Raw genomic sequence first — 26145 nt, forward strand, 5'->3', positions numbered from 1 at the left:
TTTTTAATGCAATTTTAATGTGTTTTTGACGTGATTTTAATCATATGTATATTTGTCTCATATGCTTTGCAATTATTTTTGCAATGCTGTTATGAATATCACTTTTTCATTTCATTTCTATGTCAGTCTTACGTAAGCTCACAGTGTTAGTCTTCGGACTTTCTGATGAGTGACAATAAAGACAGGTGAAATGAAATGAAAGGAAAAGAAAAGAAAAGAAATGAATGAAATGAAATGAAGTGAAATGAAAATGTTTCGAAGCTCGCTCAAATCGAAGACCCCGGGCAATGCACTGGCAGGATTTCACACAAACGGCATGAATCTACATTTGTTTCATTTAAAATGTCTCAAATACGGCTTTTTCTCCTCTAGTCTATATCATGTCTTGTTTGAAATAAACCCACTGGTGACTGCTCGATAAAAACAAAGAAAACATGTTACTGTTTGCTATAAATTGAAGGTACGTTATTCCGAAGGTTAGTTAATCAAAATGAAAGAAAAAAAAAGAACTTTCGGTTTTCGAAGAGTTGTTATTCTAACAGTAAAAGAGAAAAATAAACAAAAGTTTCGATATTTCGGAGATTCGTTGATTCGAAAACGGAATAAAGTTCGGCATTTTAAACAGCGGAGAATAATTCAAAAAAGTAATGTAAATGGCAGGGGAAAATCTTTAAGGCAAGAATTAGGTTAAATTCATAGTTTTGCTATCGTTAACTTAAGAAAAAAAAAATATATATATATATACCGGGCAGCGAGGGATGCTTCAGAAGGAGTTATAGAAGAACGATGGGAAAATATTTAATGCAAAAAAAAAGTGTACTTCTTAGTTTGACGTCGCTAATTTCCCTGCGATGCGTGGTGTTCATCATTCTGATATGCCGAATCCGAAAAACGTAAATTTCCTTCGACTTTGAAAGTAACCACGGTTCATATAATCCAAACATAATATGTGGCATGATTCTTAAGTTCCGCTAATCTGATAATAGACTAGGGTTCGTTAATCTGAAAAAGAATGTTGTGGTTCGAAATTTACATCGTTTTCAGATTAACGAACCCTTAAAATACCGAATCTTATTTTGTTTTGGTATCAAAGAACCTCTAAAATAAGGACAATTTTGTTTTTCTTGTTCATTTATGGATTAGGGAACTTTCAGAAAAGTGAACTTTTTTCCCTTTGTTTCAGTTTTGGATTAACGAACCTTCGGAATAATGATCATTCAGAATAGCAAACAGTAACAATTTCTTTTTTTTTTAAATCAAGCATATCGCGATAATTCAGAAAATAAGTTGGACGAGAAAGAGAAAATTTAAGGCAAGAAATATGTTTGCTACTTAGTTGGACGTCGTTCATTTATTCTTTAATCCGGCACTGAGCTATACTTCCAATGTAAGTATTGACGGAAGGGGAAATTTGCAAGAAATATGTTTATTTCTCACTTTGACATCGTTGATTTCTTTCCACGGTATTCATTACTATAAAAAAAAGAAAAAAAAGTAGGCTTACAGGGATCGTTACTCCGAATCCCACATACGCAAAAAATCTCTGTGCTCAGATGCTTGTTACTCCGAAGATGAAATAGACTTCGTTGATCTGAACATCTGTGACATTATTCCGAAGGTTTATTAATCTGAAAACAACAACAACAACAACAACAACAACAACAACAACAAACAAACAAGAAACCCGGGGGTCTCGATCGCGCTCACATGAGTATCGCAAGTTCACTTTCCATGCATTCTTGCAGACTCTTTACCTGAGAACATGGGAAACTTGGGGCTGGGGCAGCTTTGAGAGCTGGGGGCATGGTGCCATATTCTATCACACTGGCAAGTATGTTAGTACTATATATTATAAAGAAAGTTGGACTATACAGTTTGGGAAAAATGACTTAAAGCTTTATCATTTCTGATTCTAGAGAAGAATAATTACAGTCCTGTATTTAGGGTTGGGGCCCCTGGGACCCCCAAGAAAGCATGGTGTTTATTCAAATACTTTGAGATCCTATCCCCCTAGGAATGCTACTTGTCAAGTTTAATGAAAATCCATTGTTATTTTCAGCAAGAAGATGAAAATGTACAACTTAGGTCCGGATTTTGATCCCTCCCTCCCCCCCCCCCTTTCCCGACTCCGGGGGGGGGGGGGGGGGGGGATATGAACATTGGACCCATCGCACCCCACTCCCTTGGGTCCCAAGGGGTGGGGCACCACTGATTCTACACCATGAACAAACTTGAAACAACAGTCATCAAGATACTGACTCATTGTATTAACTAGGGATGCTACCTGGCAAGTTTGGTGAAAATCGGTCATGCATGGGGTTCTCAAGAAGAAGATGAAAATGTCAAAAGTTTACGCACGACGCACGATCTGAAGCACGACGGACGAAGAGCGATCGCAATTTTAGCTCACTTGAGCCTACGACGAAACTGATCTTGTTTTCGGATAAACGAACCTTCAGAATGCCGAAGTGTGTTTAGCTTTCGAGTCAACGAACTTTCGAAATAACGAAACTTATTTTTTTTTTCTCTTTCATTTTGGAGAAACAAACCTTCGGAATGACGAACTTTCAGAGTGACGAACAATAAAATAGCCTTATTTGAGGTCAGGTAAATGAAACAAATATAGAATCATGCCGTTTGTTGGAAGTCTGTCAGTGTTCCTGCCCGGGGTCCTAGACTTGAGATAGCTTCGAAACCTCTTTCCCTTTTCATTCCCCAGGCAAATGCGCCTGCATGTGCGCGCGGTTTAATCTAGTTTCTCCCCTCCCCCCCCCCCCCCTTCACAAGTCTGGCACCTTGCCATCGTGGATTTTTTTTTTTCTTTTGTTTGTTTGTTGTTGCTCTCTTTTTTTTATTGGTCAAGATGATGTTCCCACGCAGGGGATCCCCCTGCGTGTGTTTTGTGTAATTTAAAAAAAAAAAAAAAAAAAAAAAAAAGATCGTATGGTTGGAAAAAAAAATATGTATATTATGATAGAATTTGAAATTGTTAATAAATACTGATAATTAAATTAAAGGGAAAATAGATATTATATAGTCTGGCAAAATAGTCAAAATTATGACTGATCGCCATTAAACCCAAAACAGCAACAACAACAACCCACGCAGTCACTACCTTCTCTAGCCTTTAACCAAGGCGCTCTGGACTTATATCCCCGTTGTGTCTGAATTGATACTAATCGCGATACAACAAGGATCACATCATTAATTTTCGTCGACGAAATGTTAATAAAATGATCATATCCTTCAACGGAATGACAGATTTCGTAATGAAAAATGCCATGCGACACTTGGCGCCCCATAGAGAGTCTATGGCACTTCACTCAGCTCACGGATTAGGAACACGCGTTCCGCCGGCGCCCGGCGGCGTGTTTTTTTTAGACGGCACAGATTGGGGAAACTAAAAATCTATCGGGGACCCTATCCCTAAACCTAACCCTAATCCTAATCCTAACCATCAAACCCTAACCCTAACCCTAACCCTAACCCCAACCCTAACCCTAACCATAACCATAACCATAACCAAAAACCCTAACCCAACGTTTTTCCCATAGGTTTAACACGCGCCATGCCCCAATCTGTGCCGTCTTAAAAAAAAACGCCGCCCCACCACCACATCATCACTGGGTCACCGCGCGCGTAGTAGGTAAGACTACACCTTTGGTACCACCCCCATACCAACCACTGATCGATGCCGGATAGCGAAACACTGTGCTGAATTTCCAGAATGGCATCTTCGGCGGAACGCGAGCAGGTAATGATGAACATGATGCCTGACGTTACAAGCCATGACAGCATTGTATTTTACAGTGAAATAATTGTTGCAGTCCACATACACGGGCTTATCAATTCTTAAAACTTATTACCTACGAAAACACTAGACAATGGTCGAGCTTTTGCGAGTGGCCTGGTAAATTACACGATGTCATCGCAGCGCAGGCTCGTCGGGCCGCGGCAGGACGGTTTGGTAGGACCAACCGTCATGAAAGGGCAACGAAACGAGTAGCTAGCTGTAGGTTAGATGTTCGGTACTTAAAGGACAAGTTCACCTTCATAAACATAAGGATTGAGAGAATGCAGCAATATTAGTAGAACACATCAGTGAAAGTTTGAGGAAAATTGGACAATCGATGCAAAAGTTATGAATTTGTAAAATTTTTGTGTTGGAACCGCTGGATGAGGAGACTACTAGACAGTCTACAGCTTGTGAGTCATATGCGTACAACAGTATAAAGAAAATGTAAAGAAAATTCAACATATTTTCATTTTTTTCGCATAATAAAAGAGCACTTGACTTGCCTCTTTCTAAAGGCAGGGGGAGTAATATTACCCATAACATTTGTCGGTAACGAGTCGGGGGAATGTGTACTTTTTTCAAAAGATGAAATTTTGTGAAATTCTCTTTATATTTTCCTTACATTGTTGTACGCATGTGACATCTAAGTTATTCACACACTGCAGTAGTCTTCTCATCCAGCGGTTACTGCACAAAAACTTCAAAAATTCATAACTTTTGAACGGATTGTCCGATTTTCGTCAAACTTTCAATGGTGTGTTCTACTAATGTTGCTACATTCTCTCAATCCTTATGTTAATGAAGGTGAACTTGTCCTTTAAGACCGATGCGATGGTATATGTCTCTTCATGATGGGCTCCTTATCTGACGTTTGGACATGTAATAGTATGGCTGCCGGCTGACCATACATGTCCCGGCAAACGTCAGAGAAGAAGCCCACCGTGAAAGAGACAGGATACCATTATTACCATCGGTCTCGATCTGTCTAGTCGGTACTGTTGTTTAGTGTTGACTGTATAGTCATACCGCTATTACCGGTACCCATGATGAGGCCTACTAAGTGTACCAGTACACCTGAGTAGGCCTACGCTGCCGCTACCAGGCGCTAGGCGCAGGCCAATCGTCACATTTTCATCATCTTGAAATTGCATTGTCGGATTTTCACCACATTTTGGCAGAGATTTAATGCCTTAAAATATTGGCAGGGTGATAAATTATGTATCTGTGTTATGTATACAAGTTGAGTGAGCATGATCGCGACCCCTAGATCTATAATTATCTCAGTGTCAAGGTTGTTACCCACGCCGATGGAAATCGGCAGGGTTTAAGGGCTCCGTATGCTTGTTTGTTTGTGTACAGAGCTACCAAGTCTCACGCATTCTGCGTGAGACTCAAGCATTTAGGTTCCGTCTCACGATCTCACGCATGGCACCCATTTTTCTCACGCATTGTCGGTGGATGAAATCTGCAACTTGGGCATATAGCGGCATATCATTAATGAGTATAGCTCAAAGGATCAAAGTGATAGTTGCAATTGAAGATATATTTCCCTTTTTTTCTTTCAAAATAAGTAAAAAATAGTCACTTAAGTATGTACCTGATGGCACCATTAAGAGCTAAAAATTGAATAAGCTCCTTACTAACCCCTCCCACACCCTCGCTAGCGCGCCGAGATGTTGAGTCATGAAAATCTCACTCATAAAAGTTTTTTGAACTTGGCATCCCTGACAAGATGACGAGAACGGGTGAACGGATTTGCACCAAATGTTCAGGGAATGTTTGGATAGTGACAGGAAAGAATCAATTAAATTTTGGTGATAATCAGTTGACCCCTGCAAATTTTGTGTGACCTTGTATTTTTGACCCCATCTCATCTGGGGTGACCACTCGGAACATTTTCCAGTTTCTTACTTTGCACATTTTCCGCTACTATACGAAAACAGAGCTCCCAGATGACGGACTTCGCTGCTCAAATGTTTCCAAGAATTCCAAAATTGATGTTTATTTGAGGGACTAGTCCTTCTGAATTTTTGAAATTTTTCGAAAGTTTGCTTTCCGTCATCACAAAATGGCCCGTATTTGGTGATTTTTCATATTAATATTGATTCTTTTTTTCGTTGGAGGAACATTCCTCAATCACAGAAAAATTTTGCTCCGTCCCAGTCACACTGCAGTGGGTATGCTTCTATTTCGTAGTGCACTATCTCACTGGGCGAAATTTGAAGTCTTGGGCGAAATTTGGACACAGCACCATATATGTCAAGATCACCGCTTCACATTCTTTTTCATTGTAGAGTGTTTTGGTGGACGTAAGTTCAAACTTCGGCAATTTTATTCCGAGAAACTAGAACAGAATTTTCAGGAAATGTTCGGATAGTGACAGGGAAGAATCGATTAGATTTTGGTGATGATTCTATGTGACCTTGTAGTTTTGACCCTATATTATAGAATTGCAACTACTCTGTAGTGCCTCTAAGGCGTGGGTCTGCCACCTTTGACGGCCCCTCTAGTTTTTATTGTTTTCTTATGGCATTTTATTTCAGAACTGTGTCACACATTCTATTTATTTAAGTTGTACTGTGAAGGTACATATTATACTCTTATACGTGTATGTTCATCAGAGAGGTACACCAAACAAAGTGCCCAAAACAAGGTAGGGCCTGCAGACCTAGACAAACATGTGATATCAGAAATAGAGCCTGCTGAGGGCAGATGCCAGGCAAGGTGAAATGGAAGATGAGGGAGAATGTGGAAAGAATATCAGGAGAGAGCTGTACCACTACTGGTAGTGGTATGATGCATTCATGAGTCTGTCAAAGTTTTGGTAGTCACTTTAACCTACATGTGCAGGTAGCAAACTCCTGCATAGACTACTTTATAACCAACTGACTGGAAGGATAAACAAAGTTATTAATTTCAATTCAATTCAATTCATTTCAATAGTTTATTTATTATTTCCATGATTCAGGTCTGACAAAACTGAGAGTTAACTGAAAGAGAGTGGGAATGTTAAATGAGGGCCTCCGAGGCCCCCCCCCCCCTCGACGTTTCGCGCAATGTATCGCTATTGCGAAAAGCTATCGCCGCGACATTTCATGACTTTTTTCTTTCGAGTCTCCCACATCTTTTGACACCAAATTTGTGATGCCCGGGCGCGCGGTTCCAAAGTTGCGCATAAATAATATGTACATGCATATCAGACCAAAAATTGCTCAAAACATGAATTTGTGTACAATTTCAATGCAAATTGTGTTTACAGGCAGATTTCATAAAAGCATGATTATTTTTGGGTTTTATTGTTCAAAACAATAACATATTTTCTTGTTCAGAACAATGTCGCGGACAAATTTCATTGAAAAAACAATGAAAAATATAAAGTTGAAAAAACAATGAAAAATATTTAAAGTCGAAAAAACAAAGAAATACAAAAACAAAATACTTGAGAAAATTGTTTCTGATTGCACAATTTTTTTCTCTTACATATGCTAAGGACAGTTAAAAATATTTACACCCTAAATTTGCCTGTTTTGAGCTTTATTTTGTGATTTATTCCAAATTGTTTGATTTCATGCATCATTGTGCATGAATTAGCATAATTTAGCATATTTGATAATTTTTTTGAGAAATTAACTTCATGTTACTTTAGATTATGTCATAGGTGATGTGTGTGCCAATTTTCGTCGCGATCACGCGGTTGACGGCCGAGATCTGGAGGAGGGGCCTGGGAGGCCCCCCCAGCTCTATAATCTACCTAAATAGCCCGGCCTAGTTTTATAATTATCATGTCTCTGTATCATTATTCTGTAGTTTGAGAAAGATGGCTTTCTGGTTGTGGACAATTTCCTCACCAAAGAGGAGGTTGCTGCCCTACGAGCAGAGTGTCACGATGTGGTTGAGAAGATGAACCCGAAGGAACACACAAAGTGCACCTTTGACACCACCGCTAATGCTCAGGTAAGGGTGATTTACACATTTGTATACGTATACCATGACACAAAGCAAGAATGCTTCAGGTAACCCTTTGCCAAACCCAGTATTTGCAGGATTTGTTTTTTTTTTTTCTAATTGGTTGTGGGGGTTGATATTTCGTGTAAGAAAACACTAAACAAAACACAATCTCTTTTCTTTTTGAGCCTAGGGTTTTGTTTTGTTTTTGTTTTGTTTTTAAATGAGAATCATGTGAATTCTGGTAAATTGTCATTAAGCTAGGTAGTGCTACCTGTGCATGTTCCAGTCTTTTCTAGTCTTGGTGCCCAACATTTGGTATCTGATTTACCTTGCTGTCAGCAGAATTTTTCCATATCCAGCCTCATTCTCTGGGTAATTGTGGTCGATTTGATCAAGAGCAATCGTAAAAAGATAGAATTATGAACTGTAATACATGTACTTCTGCACAAACTGAAATTTAATGAAATTTTCAGTGTATAAGTGTATCAGTACCCTGAAAATTAACTGTGACATGGAAAAGCATTGTTCTAATGATGTTCTCTGAAAATGTGAGGATGAGATGCTTTTTACAAGAAGATATAATGTTAAGAAGAATATTCCAAATTAAACAAAAAGTGTATTTATCTTGAGTAAAGACTAGTTGACAAGCACTCTTGTAGGCATTGATCACACAGAGTGAATCACTTGTACGTATGTGCGCTATGGCTTGGCCAGCTGTAGCTGCATACCATGCACCTACCCTATAGGTTAAGGGCTGGTTCAGGGGAACATTTCATGAAGCGATTTGTCTGATGTTTTTATCTGACACATTTGCTCTCAGCCAATCAGATGCAAGGATTTCAGTAGCTTATAACAGTTTGTCCAAAAAAAAAAAAAAAAAATCTGGCAAACCGTTTCATGAAATGCACGCCAGGTGCGCAATACATTACAGGCTGCTGGGCATTTTCCTATGCATTTGCTACACAACTTAGAAACTGAGGAGCATCGCAGAGGCACTGTTCGATGTTCATCAAATACACTAGAATAATATGCTATTTTAAGCTTTATTGTACTGTTTCTTACTTGGGCATAAGTATTCAGAGGGCAAAATCTGTATGAATTCCATAAGGGCCAAGTATAATTTGTGTGTGTGTGTGTGTTATTTTTGTAAATTATAGGAAACAGTGATGAGCATATTTGGGTTACCTTTTAGGTGCTCTTCCAAGTCGCAACATCACTTTTCAGGTATTGATACATTTTTAATATGAGGTCATAGCTTTTAACATTCTGTAAAGATGGGGAATAGAACTATTGAATTACTTATATCTGAGAATTATTACCCTTTCAGGTTATTACCTTTTCAGTGTTAACTTTTAATGTATTTGTATATTAGACCAAATGTAATGTACAATCTCCATATTTTGGTATGTATCACTGGTTTTTTTTTTTCTTTGTGGTAAAAATAGTATTTTCTTCCATTTCATTATTTTGTAGGCAAGGAACAACTACTTTCTCACCAGTGGGGATAAAATCCGGTTCTTCTTTGAAAAAGAGGCTCTTGATGAAGAAGGTAATGCTGTGAAATGCTGTTTCAAGAAAGTGTTACAGTTCAACTTTCTGTGCATAAATTCATTTCAGATGCTTTAAACTAAAAGTAACACTGTTAGTGTTATAACCTAAAATGAATACCTAATTTACTTTTTTTTAAAAGAGAATGATATCCAAATATATATGTGGATTGAATGAATGTTGCAATATTAGTGGAACATATCATTGAGTTTGAGGAAAATCAGATAATTTATTCAAAAGTTGTGAATTTTTGAAGTTTTGCTGCTGCCATAGCTGGATGAGAAGACTACGACAGTTCTTAATGTTACTGCAGAACAATGATACAGAAAATACACAGAGAATTATACAAAATTTAATTTATTATGAAATGCACACATTGCCTCAACTTGTTACTGACATATAGGGTGATATTATTTCCCCTGCTTTCTGGAAGAGGTCAGTAAAGTCCTCTTTCATAATGCTCAAAAAGTTAAAGTATGTTGAATTCTCTTTGTATTTTGTTTATATTGTTTTGCAGTTACGTCACAAACTGTTGTGATTTGTGGCACCAAAAAGATTTGTTTGTTTCATTTTTCATCAAAAAAGATGGCTGGATAGCCCATAATCAGCAGCTATTAAACTACCTGTAGCTGGTCTTTTATGGAGTCCAGTTGGATAAGGCAGACCACTTCACCGGTTTATGCACCCTACTCTTTGCGATGATAAATGAAGCCAGATCTATTGTGTGCATGAGTTATGACTCTTTACTCGGGACCTCCATTTTATGTCGTATCTAAGGTACAGAGTGCTTTTCCTCTTACTAAAAACTAGAGGGGACGGTATGATTACACACAGCAACATTGCTCAGCTAGACTAAGAAATCGAACACAGGTCATTTGGTTTGGGGGCAGATGCGATACTGACTGAGCCAAACCACCACTAAATTCACAACTTTTGAATTGTCCGATTTTCATCAACCTTCACTGCTGTGTTCTACTAATACAACGTTGCTGCATTAGCTCAATCCGTATATGGGTTTTATTCTCTAAACTTTATATAATGCCAGGGAAGTTGTAAAATGGAGCATATCCTAGTATCAATAACCAACTACAATGTACCTGTACATCAATTGCAGCAAAAGAGTAAGGGAACAACACACAAATGTATACGCTACATTTCTAAAACTGCATTCTTTGTAAAAATGTTAGTCAGTGTATTTAGGCATCTGTCACTCTCTGCCAAACATTGCCTAAAAGCCAAGTTGTTTGGAAATATAAAATTAAAGCCTGTTAAAGGAAGTTGAGGAAATTGTGACAGTGGTATGCAATATTATATGATTTTACTATTCAAACAGCTACGGTTTCCTTAGCATGTAACTCCCAATGCCAGGAAGAGCCGTATCATATGGATAACTCCCTATTTATGGTTAAGTCATTCATACTTTTCTTAATGAAAGTATAAGAAAATGTGCTATTCTTGTGTGTGTACAAATGCTGTCATGAATATGAAGACTGTCTCAACAGTTGATTATTTGAAAAGGGACCAGATTTACTGGCAAATGTTAAAGTTATACTTTCAGTGGATATACATGTACCACTGTTTTTGCTTGTCTTTGAAATGTAATTACTAGGCATGACTGTTTATCTAAATTAGGAGAATTATGAACAACGGATGTTTTCAGTTTCATTCTGCGTTTAACATTTTGATGAAATGTATGTGTGTTTATTAATTCTTATCGAGACAGACAAGAACATGAAAAATTGCTGACAATATGTATGAATCAACAGTTAGGGCTCCTCAAAGATTAACAAATTCACTCAAAAGTATTACAATCGCAATGAAGCAATGCAAGGTAAATTACATTCACTCTTCCAGGAAACCTTACTGTTAACAAGCATAACAGTCTGAATAAGATTGGACATGCCCTTCATGAACTGTGCCCAACATTTAAGAAGATTACGCATGCAAAGAAGGTCCAGGTAAGATTAAAACTAACATTTTCCAGATATAATTAGAATAATGATACATGGTTAAGCTGACAGCGAAATAAGTTGGAAGTATTCCTGGTAGTATTCTTAGTTTTTTGTCATATATGCATAGTGGATGACAAACACATCCATGTGCTCATAACTTCTATAGAAGGGAGTCAACCTTTCCCTCTCTGCCCCCTTACTTGTCTCTCCCTCCTCCTTTTTTTTTGCAAGGACAATATTTAGAATTAAATGAATGGAGATCACATAACATAGCTAGTTTTGGAAGAGTTTAATAGTCAAACAGAAACCAAACAGGAAAACTGTAATTGTTGATGCATTTAGAACTTGCCTGTCATGTTGTATGCTCTTACCATATGCATGGCTCGACACCAACTTTTTTGTTTGGTGGCCCGATGGGGCCACCAAAATCCTAAATTTCATATTTTTGGTGGCCCGAGAGAAAAATTTGGTGTCCCGAAAAAAAACCAATAAAAAACATTAAAAGTCCTTTTTTTTAAATGAGTCAAATATTTAAGATTTATGATAGTAAGAATTAGAAGTTGGACATATCTACTCATAAATAAACTTCAACAAACTTGCAACACTCACTCTCAGGCATTCAATCAGTCCTTTTCATCCATCCTTTGAACAAATTTAACTGCTAATTTCCGGCGCAAAAAGTTACGAATTTATTCACATACTTTTCAAAAAATTTTGGTGGCCCGAGGTGGGCCACCAAATTTGTCCTTTTTTGAAATTTGGTGGCCCGACTTTCATTTTTAGTGGCCCCGGGCCACCGTTAGTGTCGAGCCCTGCCATATGTAACGAATATTAAATAGATTTAGCAGTCTTATGTTGAAGAAATGTGATGTATGATGGTGAAAAGAAATAATATAGTAGTGAAAAGAGTAGAATAATAGAGTAGACTCAGAAATTCAAACTCCCAGTATAAGTATAAGTGCATGATTCTAGTATCAATGGCTATAAACAGAAGAAAATGTTGAAGAAATAAACAGAAGAAAAATGGCAACGTTCATAGAAATAAGAATTAGGAAAACAAAGGAACCCTGTCAGAACAAGGTTGTTAGGTTCGGCTAATTTTGCCATGGTATATCTGAACCCTGGTGACATCTGTACATTTGGAACACACCCATAAATGTACAATGTATAAACATACACATGTTTAGCAGGGATGAGATTGCATGTATACACTTGTACATAAAACAACACAGAAGTAATGACCATGAAAACAGGAAATGCACAGGAAAATGTTGTAAGTGTTCTAGTGAATTATTATCAATGCTTGTCACATGGTTTAGATTTTACAATAATCATGTCGCAGACTGAACCTGCCTTTTGTTATCCCCTCACATCTCTCATGCATGCTAGCTATGGTGTACATGTATTTGATTGAATGGTCTCTGTTTGACTGTACAATACTATTTCCTTGATTTTTCATTAGACAGTTCCTCAAAATTTGACAAGCTTTAATTACAGTTTTTGTTTGAGATTCCTCTAATATTGTATAAAATGTCACTTATAAGTTGCAAGTCACGTACATGACAAGTGAAGAGTACATGTATTCGCATTGGAGACACAGTAATCAAGTCACTGTTACTTTACCACATGAAAAGACATAATTATTTGCCTCCATAAGACTCAATTTGGAAAAAAAGAAATGTGGCTGCAGGGACTTGGTTTGTAATGTTAAAAAGTTTAAAGTGACCATTCAAAGAAAATCACCATCATTTGGCACAAATTTATATGCTGTGCTTATGCTAGAATCTTGTAAAGGACAAAACGTAAGACTTTTGCTCAATTCGACAAAGGGGGATGCAACAAGAACAAAGAGAAAATGCATGCAATGTCTGCAGTAATGCAAGCACTTCGGATAAATTCAGGAAAATTCGGTTAAGGTTTTACAGACATCATAAAATGAACCAATCTAATAGCAGCAGACAATGTGTCACAGCTAAAACACAAATCATAATAAGTGCATTCATTTCTACTGAAGAAGAGGTTAAATTACTGTGAATTATGCTAATTGTGATATTTTTTATACAAAAGGTGGCACAGAATGCTACTTTACCAGTGCCCAGCTTAGAAACTATCACTGGAAAGGCATATTTAAGATGTTGGAATGCAAGGGCCATTGCATTTTCGAGTTTGAAAAGCCTGTTTAACAATGGTGAATGCAAATGAACAGCGAACTACCCGGCATGACAGTGCGGCTGAATGCATAGCTCAAACAGTAGCAGGGCCAAGCGTATGCTGACAATGACTTTTGCCAAAGTGTTCAGGGCGGACAAGTGCAATAGAGACATAGAATTTTACTTTCTATTTGGAAGATTGTCATTACTGTTGATGTTTTTAAAGCGGATCATTCAAACGACACGGAAAAGTATTAGATCCACTTTGCATTGGCATAGCATTTATCTTGGCTAAATATCAATAAAACGCTCACCAAGGAAATTAGTTACACCTTTGAACCTGTGCATTGTCTATAGGACGTAGTCTGCTGTTGAGTTTCGGTAGGTTTTCGAAATGGAAAGGAGAATGGTATTCTCCTCGCTTTATGTTGCACAAATCTTTTCCGCAAGGTCAGGAATTGTAATAACTGGGGCTGGCTTAGGGTGGGATTTCATGGAGCACGCGAACGATTTGCGAAGGACGCGAATGGCAAAATCCAGCATTCGTATTTTAGTCGGCAAAAGATCGCCAAACGAACGTGAGGGTTCGGAAGCATTGTCAATTGTTCGCGAATGTCGTTTTTACTTCGGCGAAATAAATTTTTTGCGAACCTTTTCCGCACACTTCGTCGTGATTTGCTCGTGAATTGTTCTCGAAAGTGTCTTTAAAGCCTCGTCATAATTATGCGCAAGACCTTCGCAAGACACGCGCGATGTTCGCAAAATGTTCGTTAAACCCCAAACAGATTCCGAAACTTTGGAGAATGTCTCGCGTATGTTTCGCGAAATCTGCGAAGTTTTTCCGATCATTTTACGACGTAATCGCAAACAGTTCGCATACCTTTTGAGACATTCTCGCGAACGTTTAGCGCACGTTTGGGGATGTATGACCTATCACGTTTTCTACAAATAAAAATCGTAGCATACATCTAAACATCAAAGAATTATCAACAACTATGGTAACAAAAGAAATGTAAGACTAGCAAAGAGAAAGAAATGTCTGATATACAAAAAAAAAGAATCACAGAATACACAAAAAATTAGTCTAAAGTATCTAAAATTTCATTTGAACTATAGAGATTATGTGTTGGAGGAACTGCAAAAAAAAAATCAAATGCTTTACTAGTGGAGATAGGTATTAAGAAAAAAAATGTAGGCAAGCACACGATAGAGAAATGAGAACAAAAGAAAGGAGAAATAGAAGGAAAGAAAAAAAATCAACTCAAGACAGCTTCCATCTCTCCTTGGGTACATTTTCTACCATGATTATTGGAAATTTTTCGTTGTTTGCATTTCCGTCGCGTGTTCTTCGTGTACGTAACATGCTGTACTTTAGCAATGATACACACGACATTCGCACATACGTCATGAAAACTTCGCACAAATTGCGCAAGAATAGTTTTCGGCTTCATTGTCGGAACACATTCGGAAAAAAAACTTTTCCGAATGTTGGATTTTGTCATTCGCGTTCTTCGCAAATCGTTCGCGTCCTCCGTGAAATCCCACCCTTAAACTCTAGTTGCATTTCATGAAATATTGTTCATGCTTAATATCTTTGTATGGCCAGTTTAAGCTTTGGCATTAATTGTACAAGGAGAGATAAACTGTGATAAGTCAGTCACATCGCATTATGGGGTGGGAATGTAAGAGTAAGTTGACAGACTAAATATAAAGTAGTCATGGCATTCACAAAGTACCACAACCTATAGTTTTTATTAGGTTGTAGATGTCTATTATAATTAATGTCAGCATGTTGGTGGTGTATTCAAGTGGTTTTATATCTCAATGATTTAATTCCTCTCTTATATTGCATATCACTTTTCCAGGAAATTGCCAAAAATTTGTCCTTCAAGAAACCTCTCATTGTACAGAGTATGTACATCTTCAAGCCTCCCCACTTTGGAGGAGAAGGTAACACATCAGTTTTGCTAGTTTCATTTTGTTAGTAACTTATTGTACCAGCAGCTGGTTGACTTTATTGATATATACTTTGTCACATTCTAAATTGTGAATGGATATTGAAGGGCTTGTCTTCTACATAGAAAACAGAAATTGCATATCTCTTGCTGATGCATGTGTTCATTAAACTCTTCAATGTGATCAAACTTTACTCTCAAGAAAATTGATATAATCACATGATGTGTTTTATATAAATTGTAATACTTTACATGATATATTTTTGATGTGTAATCATAAATATCTGAGCAGTCGTGAAAATTGACAAAATTGCATTGTCTGTGTAAGACATGATCACACTTTTTACAAGAGGTACAATTTGTAGTGTATTGCTGTAGCTTGTTTCTCTTGAGTTGTGTTATGCCCTATTTCATTAATGCCTCCAGGGCAAAGAGCTTTGTGAGGAGAAAGTCTTCGTGGCGGAGGCTTAAAAATCTGTGACAGATAAAGTTGGGTAAAGTTGCTGGTGGTTTGTAATTAATACACTGTATATTTTGAGAGAAACAAGCACATCTGAAGTTATGTGAGCCTGTAATGCAGCATTGTGGTAGATGCACTAATTCTATGTCTTTCTAAACTTACAGTAACACCTCATCAGGATGGCATATTTCTGTTCACCACTCCCCTTAAACTGATCGGCTATTGGATTGCCCTTGAGGATGCAGAAATAGACAATGGTTGTCTGCACTTCATTCCAGGTTCAAATTCAAGTGAGTTCATTTGTACAAAGGCAAAACCAGGGTAATAGTATCTCAGTTTCATACTTTGATGAGCTAAAGTGATTGCTGATAAACATGTATACTTTATTCTGAATGTTCAGGTCTATGAGTAAATACTGTTCTACGATGTATGCAGGAACGTGAGAAGAGTACATATAGTTTTCAAGCTTTTATCCCGATATCATGACAATGTAAACGAAAATATATCAAAGTCTTGTATCACTTTTACGTGTATTGTATGTGTGACATACTGTTGTGGAATACCTATCAAAGGACATAACTTTATGGACTTCAAAATATGTATGTACATGTAAATAGATTCCTGATCTCTTTATGCTATGGTAATGATATATTCACTTAACCCTAACTGCACTGGGGGGGGGGGGGGGGGGGGGGGGGGCCTTGGAGGTGACGCCTGGGGTACGGTTCTGAAGTTACATGACTTTTTGTACGTGCACGTGAGGCCAAAAATGGCTAAAAAATGTGATTTTGTGTACAAAGTCAATGCAAATTGAGTTTTTTCACATGGTTCATATAAATATGCTTATTTTTACTCTCTATGGCTAGAATAAGTTTGTTTTAGGAGTATTATGCTTCAAATAGTGTCTGTGACAAATTTTGTTACAAAAAACAACAAAAACAAAAGGTCCCCCCCCCCCCCCCCCCCCCCAGTCTTTCGAGCTACCAAAATAGACCAGTCTTTTTAGGGTTAAAGGGATGGTACAGTATTGGTGGAGATGAGAATTGGACTTTTAACTCTTTGCGAGATACCAAGAAAACACTTACATGATGTAGTACAGAGCATATCAGTTTAAGAGGAATTCAAAGTTTATTTGATGAAAATCGGGTTTGGAATGACTGAAACGTCCAAAAACAAAGTAAAACAAAGCGATCTTAATAAAGTGTGGGTCCCACACTTTATCAGAATCGCTCTTTTTTTGGATATCTCAGCCATTTCGAAACCAATTTTCATCAAATAAACGTTGAATTCCTCATAGAATTACATGCTCTTTCATATTTCATAAGAGGATTCTCATTATCTCACCAAAAAATGTTAGAAACCTGAAATTAGGTCTCAACCAAAACTATACGATCCCTTTAATTTGTCTTGTTCTGGAGTCAATTCAGGTTGTATTGTTCAATAACAAATTTCACTGTTTAAGCAGCAGCTTAATTGCAAGGGAAATGACTGAATGGAAGCATGAAGGAAACGGATGAGACTTTTTGCATGGCTCAAAGACACTGCATCCACATTTGTTCTTTTCCCATAAAACAGAAGACATTACCACAAGGATGGTACGTAATGCAGATGGAACCTGCACAGAGTTCACAGGGGATCCTTATCCATTGGAGGTACCAGAGAACAAATTTGTTCCCGTTCCAGTGAAAGCAGGTAAAATGTTTTCCCTTTATATGGGGATATGATCTTCATTGTTCAAATGGGCACCATGCCCCAGTGGTCCTCTAGAGGGGCCCAAAACCCCCAAATTAAGGAATCTTCAAAAATCTACTCTAGAACCAGAAGTAATAGGGATGGACCAAATTGGGCAAAGCCAACAAATAATCTTTCGAGATCTTCTGTATAACTCCCCTCACAAATCGCCACCATATCCCCTAGAGGCCCTCAAAACAAGCTTGCCTTGTTCCTGTAGGTAAAAGTCTGTAAGAATGCATGAACTTGCGATACTCGGGAGAGCACTAGACCCCCTGAGCCTCTTTTTTTTCTTATGCAAGACAGCTTTCACCATGTTTATTCACCTACATTTAGACCACAGAATTCTATTTGAAGAGTACAGTAGGGGGAAAAACCCAGAGTGATCTTAAATCATCTTTTTGGTAATGAGGAGGATAGTGTTGTATCAATGCATTTTAGAACAATTTTGATCATAGTATGTACTGGTTATCTTTTTTGGTAGGATCACTGATTCTCATTGATGCAAGGGTTGTCCACAAGAGTGCCAAGAACACTTCAGACAGGTCCAGACACATCTACACATTCCATGTTGCAGAGTCCGAGAGCACTGAATGGAGTTCACAGAACTGGTGAGTTCCTGCTCATTGTGATTGATGTATGTTATGCTGTGGATGAATTGTATTTTTTTTTTCTATCCAGATCGATAACTCTTTGAAGGGATTTAGAATAGCCTGTAAATAGAGGCAGATATGACCGTGCACGTATTAGCAATTAAAAAAGAAATGTGCAAACCTCAAAGAGAAACTCCACCAAAATAAGTTTACAGAGAAGTCGGCAGTTCTGCTGTCTAAATAGTAGTTATGTCAGTCTGTGCTTTTTAAAGATGTAGAGTGTGTTAAGACCTTTGCATGTATTACCACTGCATCTTCTACACAAATACTTTTGGCATTTTGGCTCCATTTGGTGCAGAGGTTCAATGAAAGTCATAGTGCACACCACTACAAGTTTAGAATATTTCCTACTGTTTCCACACCATTGCCAAATTTACCCTGTGAATTTGTTCTTAGAAGACAGAACAGATGTGGTAGTTATGTAACTACGGGGGAATCGCGTTATAACGAGATAGATCGTCTGGTCCCAAATAAATTTGCTTGTTAGCCTGTGGGGATTCGGAGTTCCGGTTAATGTTGCAAGATAATTTTCGGGCCTAAAAACAAAGAAAAAGAAAGACGAATTTGTGCGGATGTAACGACAAATTTTTTTTTTTTAAACCGAACGAAACGGGGGAAAAAAATCACGCACAATTTTAAAACCAGAAAAGGTCAATTCTTCGTGAATTGTCTGAATTATCCTTGCGTGCAAGCAGAGACTAAGATCTGCCAGTGCCAAAGAGAACGCGACGAAGGTGACGCGCCGCAAGTTCTTAAAGTTCTCTTTCCGAGGGCCATGATGGAAAGGCATCGGAATATTTAGAAGCTGTAGCTTTCGCTAAAGAATATGCCTAAATGTTATCACAAACGCTACAATTCGAATTAGCGTTCTTAAATGGTGCACATGTATTTTTGTATCTGAAATGTTAAGTAAACCTTTCCGAAGATGCGTAAAGGGAGTATCCAATTGTGAGCGGGAAATGTTTACGAACGTAGCAAATTGTAGTAAAGTTGCGGGAGAAATTTTGAACGTGTTCAAAATTTCTTTGCGATAAGAAAAACTGGTTGCAAAAATGAAAACTGCTTTTGAGTTTGATTGCAACTGTTGCCGAACCCTGAAGGAATTCAAAGTCTGCTATTATTCGCTACTTTCGCAAACATTAGCCACGCAGTTAGATACCCCATTTACGTAACTTTGATTATGAGAGAAATTGAATTAGATGTCAAAATCAAAGTATGATGAGGTCGTAAGCTAAAATATGAATTAACTCAACTTTAGCTAATAGAAATACTATTTCAGTTCACCAGTTACCGGGTACTGGTTTTTGTTTTCGTATACAGCATGCACCCGACAACCTCGTTGGGTAAAGCATTCACGCAAAGCACGCATTCAACCTAGTGCTTTGCAACAAGCTGGCAGCACATGGCGCTCTGGCAGTAAAAGTCATCACGCATTTCGCGCATCACACTTTACAGTAATAGTGAGAGAAAATAGAATGTTGGGCATGGAGTCCTTGAAAGAAATTAAAAATGAGAGTATAAATTGTGATGTAAGCTTTCACCATATTACACGTGATTTATATCAATAATTTGTCATAGAATGAACGATAAATTCGGAATTAAGTCACAGCTTTCATCCACGTGAGTTACGCTAAACGCAGCGTTGATAGCACGATGACCTTACATATAGTGTTATAACCAAAATCACTCAGAATGATCGCACAAAAGAAACAATCAACTAATAGGCGGTTTATTAACAGTGATATTTTGGGTACAGACTTGTAATCGGTTTTCACATCAGTACAATAATGATCAATAAAAACAATTATAAATCAGTAATAGAATCACTTACACGCATTACATGCAATATCCCTGGAAAAGTCCAAATACGATGCTTGATGCACAAATGAATGATCCGCGATGCACCGATGAATGATACCTCCGACATAAATCCAGAGGCGCAGGTTACAATACTCCACGGTATAGCTCCAGGGTGTATGTCCACGTTATAGGTCCACGGTATAATGTTCACGTTATAACTCCACAGTATATGTCCACAGCGAAATGTGCAGAATCCAATATTATGACGACCACGTCCAGTCGATGCGGTGAATGATGATTCAGCCAGTAATATCTAGCTAGGAATCCAGTCCGTCACAGCTTTGCCGAAACATGTCCGTCGACATTAAAATATGGAGTCTATCTCCAATGTAGGCAAATTAGTTATCTGCAGGCAAAATGTCTCCCAGGCCTTATCTCCACAAACACAACAGGTCAGCAGGTAACACAGGACTGACTATAACAAGTCGCTTCAGAGCCAGAAGTGACGTAACTCTCAGAGCAGAGATGTTGGGTACTCTGCCTACTGCAGAATTTCTCCGGCTTTTATACCCATTCACCCCTTTCTAGCACATTCTGTAACTCTCTCCAACCTGGGGCCACATACCTGAACATACTAGCAAGTCCTAGTTCCCGGAAACCTGGATGACTCACTGCCTAACTATGTGCAAAACGTCATTGCCAAAATTAACTACCAATCACATTGGGACAGTGCATGACTCAGCCAAATATGTAAGCACTTCCTAGAACATTCTGGATTGAGTGAAATACCTTTCTAAACTGAATGAGCTATAATGTATTTCCTGTTACATACATGTACAGAGACTCCAACCCTAAGCACCTTCTGATCGGGAGATTCTCCCGCCTGAAACCCCTATCAAACGGGAGACTCCAATTTGATGTGCGCGAAGCGCACATCACGAGCGCAAAGCGCGAAGTTCCTTGCGGCCGGGGTCTAGGGCCCGCCCTGGAAGCTCGGTTCTAGATGCTCTCTCGTGCTATCTAAGGCTTATTTTTTCTACAAACAATGATATCAAAGTAAGAAATCATTTCAAGCGGGAGACACAGTGCCAGGGCAGGAGAAATGAAATCTCAAGCGGGAGAACGGGAGATTTTGCAAAAATGGGCTTTCGGCGGGAGATCTCCCGTCGAAAACGGGAGAGTTGGAGTCTCTGCATGTACTGTAGCTACATTGTATACCACCTAGAAAATTCTTCACTGATCTAGTCAGCCTGTATGTACATTGTACTATATCTATACCACATTGAATGTTCTCCATTAATCTGGTCAACCTGTGTACATACACACATTAAAACAACCATGCATACAGTACATCATACATGTACATAACTACTACTGTGTATATATGTGACAATAGTTGCGTAAATTTGCCTTCATCTCTCTCTTCTCAGATGTGCAGAATGATTAGCATGCGGATAACAAAAAGCAGGCCTCATTTACAACATGATTATATGATATCAAATCTGAAACATTTGATAACAATTAAGCGTCGAGGAAAAAAAAAGATGATTGTAAATCGCCAGAATGCTCTCGCATTTTCGCGTCACATTTCCTGTTTTTCTGTTCATCAAAATGTAGTCGTCATATCATTCAATGCATGTAACTCAATTTTAACAGAGCATGTTTATATAAAGTGTATTTTCCACTAGTGTTCGGATACAACGAGAATCCGGATATAACGAGAAAAATCACCCGGAACCGACGATCTCGTTATAATGGGATTCCCCTGTATCACTATTAGTTCACTATCAACGACTTCCCTGTGTTCAGGACTCTGACTTCGAATAGTTAATTGGACTGAAAGGGGCATTCTGGACGATTTTCATAATTCCACATCATGTAGTATATAAATCGACAGTCCCATGTATAGATTTGTGGAATTTATTTTGATCCTTGAGCAGAGAAACCAATAAATTAAAAATCTTAAACAAATTACACTGAACAGTGTTGATGACATCAGAGCCTCATATATTTCAGAAATGTAGCAGTGTAATTCCATTACAATACCACTTGCTCAACAAGTTCACCTGTGAAAAATCCATGCATGCCTTCTTCTTTTGTTCTGCTTCCTTGAGCTCCAACTCATACATTCTTATGGTGAGGCTGCCATGTCACCATCCTTGTTCATTGCAATTTGTTATAGATTTTGAAAAATTCTCATGCCTCATCCCAATCACTAAAAATTCTGAAACTCTGTACTCAGTTTAACTAATTTATAGTTGTTCAAATGTGAAAGTCTGAAAATCATCTGGAGGTCCCCTTTAAAAGGGGGAAATAAAGAAAGGATATAGAAACCTGAGGATAGCCCATGATATAATTCAGTTTCTACTCTGTACTTACAATGCACTATTTGTGTTCCTTTCCATACCTCCACATCTTTCCAGGTTGCTACCTACCCCAGAGATGCCATTCCCAGAATTATACTCCAGTGATTAGGAGGCAGGTGTTGCAGGCCGTGTGCAGAGTTATTTATGCATGATTTGATGCCTGGGAGTGTACCAAAGTCAGGAACACATTGACAGCTGTAAAGGTAGTTTGATAGTAAATGCTTGATATGTAATTTTCCAACTCAACCAAATATTTGTACTTTTATTAATGGGCCATTCCATCAACACCTATGGTGTCAGGGACATTTTCACTCCTCATTACTTATTAAAGACCTATCCTTGTGTTTTGCTACCTCATCAAACTTAAGCCCTCAAATTGTTGTTCAGGGTGCTCAACAACTTTAAATCTGAGCATGTTGCAAGCTGTGAATGTGAAAATATTGTGGAAATTGTATGTGCACGGAGCGCACATCATGAGCACGTAGTGCACAATATTTTACAGCTTATCTCTCCTTGTGCGCTTTTCATTTAATGTTCTCATGTTTTGGGCACAAGTTTTTAAGTTCCAGGCAGTTTTATGTTTCTCAAGATGTGCACATGTTTTTCACATGTTTGAATACTTTTTATTTTGAGCATAAAAGTTGCAAATTCTTGAGGATGTTGCATAGCATGTTGCTGGCTTTTGAGGATGTTGCACCAGAATTTGAACAGATTGCAGCACTTGCTCAAACCCCTCGTGGACCACCCTGGTGTCTGTTGCTTTGGTTTTTGCTATCTTTAGTGTCATTACCTTAGTAGTGAGGCAGTTCGATGACAAGGTCCCCAACAGTGGCAATATGTACATATCCTTGGCAAATCGTGAAAATGAAGAAGTTGTAATTACTAGATTTACTTTTGAAAATATCAGTGCTTTTTTATGAGAATATAAAATGAGGAAATAATCTTGGAGTAGATCCATGAAACATGAAAATGAAATCAGTGAAACGAGCAAGCATAATATCAAAAACTTTTAGAAGTATGGCCATCAGCACATTCTGAATATGCTTACTTGAGTTATCAACAGTGGCATGCCACTTGTTTGTTTGCCAGCCTATAATATTACTCATCTTTTTAGAGGAGTATTTCATCAGGCCTCTTTCAAGAATGCAGTTTTAAAACAGGGAAAGCCTAGTCTTGCTTAGATTGTATCATAATATATTTGTTTATTTGATCATGTGTTGAAGAAGAAAAAACACTATTTAAAAAGTAATGTGGCAGCCGTGTCATTACAACACGTTTTTTAAGAATGGGGAAACCAATCTTAAGATGATTGACATACATGTTGTGATGTCACACACATGAGAAAAAACTCTGCTGGAATCATTTAATTCAGATTCTGCAAGAGTTCTCAAAACTTTAGTCAAATTCATACGTAGGTGTTTGTAAGAATGTTATTATCATATTACTGACACTTCCGTATATACAGTGTATGTTGCAGTATTTTGTATCCAGTGCATAATTCATAGTGATGGCATGTATATGATTATGTTCAAGAAATATGTTGATGCTATCTGCAACTTGTGAAAATTTTCTTCTTCATGATTTAATGATGTCTGAAATCATGAGATATGTATAGAATAATTGCTATTTTCAGGTAGTTAGTGTAGGTGTTCATTGAATGAATCCACTGTTAAAGTGCATATATCTACAGACAGACTACGACAGCTACTAGTATCACATCACAACATCAGCGAAAATTTGCTGTACAGAGTTAATCCAGAATGAAATTCTGAGTGAAACTTGAATGTGGCTATGGTTTCAGAAATCAAGTGATAAAACTTGCTTTCAGAATTTACCATGGTGTAAACCATTTTTAGACTAGAGTGCAGGTCTGTCAGTTACATTGTATGTAGAATTTGCTCAGTTCAACCTGAATTCAGAAATTGCTCTAGATAGGTATCTTCATTAAACTTCTTACACATACATGTACTGCATGAACATAATTTTCTTGGGAGGTTTTTAGGTCATTAGGATGGAGGTCAAAGGTCAGGTAAATTATGCTACTTAATGGTGAGATTACACTATTTTCCCCCATTCAGAGATGTGCCTTGAAAATGACCTAATGTATACACTTAATTATTAACTTGTGTACATGTATGTATCCATATAGTGAATAAGTAGGGAAAGATTTGAGCCATGGGGTCAAAGGTCAAAAGAAAATGCTGAAATTTTCCTTTTTTTATCTATATTGTGAAAATGGCTCAAAGTGTTGTCATGAAAATTGGTGGATGTATACAGATAGTGATTATTTCCAATCATATGAAGCCATTGTCTCACATTGGCAAGATGTTCTGTACACCTCTTGGGAGAAAATGTGAAATAGTGGAGGCATACTAATCACCATAGCAACATTTCTGTTTTTTTGTTGGTTTGTTGGGTTTTTTTTACTATTATAAAATAGATGTTTGGACTTTAAACATGATATGACATCAATCTTATGATATGACTGTGCAGCTGATAACTATTAAGTCATGCCTTTTTTGGACAGGTCTAGGTTGATTTCAAGACTCGTGCCTGATTACATGACAAGGGGTAATCTTATGGATCAGTGTTCTTATAAGTTGTTATGTGTGCTTATCCTTGTATGTGCAGAGTGAATAAAGTTGAAAGGGTATGATTATACAATAATTCATACATCTTTTAAAAGTCTTCACTCCTTTAGAAGTGTGTAGGCAGAGCCTTCATCAAGTAATGCATTGTCATGGTACATAAATGACCTAAATGTTGTAAATTGAACTACTCCAAGCTTTAAAGCAATTCACTTGAAATTCCACTTGTGAATAATGAAATTTGTAGGCGTGCAAGACATCTACATTTTTTAAATACATGTACATGTAAATGTGTTCCTGTTATAGCAACATTAATTTTTTTTTTTCAGACAAATCATACAAAATCTTTTGATCAAACTACTCTTCCAGACTCTTGAGCATTTTTAGTTGGAATTTGGCATGTTTTATGTTGTCATGCAAGATAATTTTTGTGGGTATATCAAGAAATGTGTTGACATGGCAACAGTAGTTTGAATAACAATAGTGTATCTGTAATACCCCTTACTACTGTCAGTACTCAAAGGGCACAAAAATCCTCATAAAGAGAAAAATAAAGAAAAGGAGAAAAAGTTGTTGATTAATCATAATATGAATTATGTATGTGTGTTTTTAGTGCCTACAACAGAATCATCTGAAAGAGGAAGCACAGATATGTAAAGGTAGCTTGTTCCAAGGCGAGGATCCAAATTGAACAAATTACCTCTCACCGCACACGTTTTATTTGGGGAACAATGAGAAGACAAGTATGCAAGATTGAAATGATCTTACTGGAGTAAGCTGTTGAAATACAGAATCATACAAACCATTAAAAAAAAAAAATGTGTAGGTCGAACTACTCTCTATATACTTCTCCAGCTTTTGAACAATTCAAACAAATTTGGCATACATTTTGAGCTCAGTACATTTCAAAGACCCTGTAGCATGGGGATACCATATAGTTGAACGACTTATAGTGGGAAGACTGGCCCGGGTCAGATATATTTATACCCCCGCCAAACGAAGTTTGAAGGGGGTATATAGGAATCAGCGGACGGTCGGGCGGTCGGTCCGTTGCAAATCTTGCGTCGCGAACTACTTCCTCAGTTTTCAACCGATTCCCATAAAACTTGGCACAGATGTGTGCCTTGGGTTGTAGATGTGCAAGACGTATTTTTTGACAGTACCCAAAAGTGCGTTGCCATGGTAACGGCATATTATG

At 37.7% G+C, this 26145-nt stretch overlaps 1 protein-coding gene across 1 annotated transcript; it reads left to right on the plus strand.

Annotated features, from left to right (window-relative positions):
- Positions 1–3671: 3671 nt before the first annotated feature.
- LOC139725072 (phytanoyl-CoA dioxygenase domain-containing protein 1-like) lies at positions 3672–25894 on the plus strand. Its single transcript, XM_071636162.1, has 9 exons — positions 3672–3754; positions 7604–7750; positions 9218–9293; positions 11147–11250; positions 15260–15344; positions 15974–16099; positions 17385–17501; positions 18025–18151; positions 22417–25894. The coding sequence occupies exons 1-9, from the start codon at positions 3728–3730 to the stop codon at positions 22466–22468; spliced, it is 861 nt and encodes a 286-aa protein (XP_071492263.1). The 5' UTR covers positions 3672–3727; the 3' UTR covers positions 22469–25894.
- The last annotated feature ends 251 nt before the right edge of the window (positions 25895–26145 follow it).

Source organism: Diadema antillarum, unplaced genomic scaffold (genome assembly GCF_040938485.1).
Source record: "Diadema antillarum isolate AM-2024a unplaced genomic scaffold, OU_Dant_1.0 seq00000014_RagTag, whole genome shotgun sequence".
NCBI classification, from domain to species: Eukaryota; Metazoa; Echinodermata; class Echinoidea; order Diadematoida; family Diadematidae; genus Diadema; species Diadema antillarum.

Bases quoted from the DNA above. Each gene is read 5' to 3' on its own strand.
- LOC139725072 (XM_071636162.1), top strand. From the start codon at position 3,728: ATGGCATCTTCGGCGGAACGCGAGCAG. The intron at 7,751-9,217 runs GTAAGGGTGATT...ATTATTTTGTAG, and splicing joins ACACCACCGCTAATGCTCAG to GCAAGGAACAACTACTTTCT. The intron at 11,251-15,259 runs GTAAGATTAAAA...TCACTTTTCCAG, and splicing joins CGCATGCAAAGAAGGTCCAG to GAAATTGCCAAAAATTTGTC.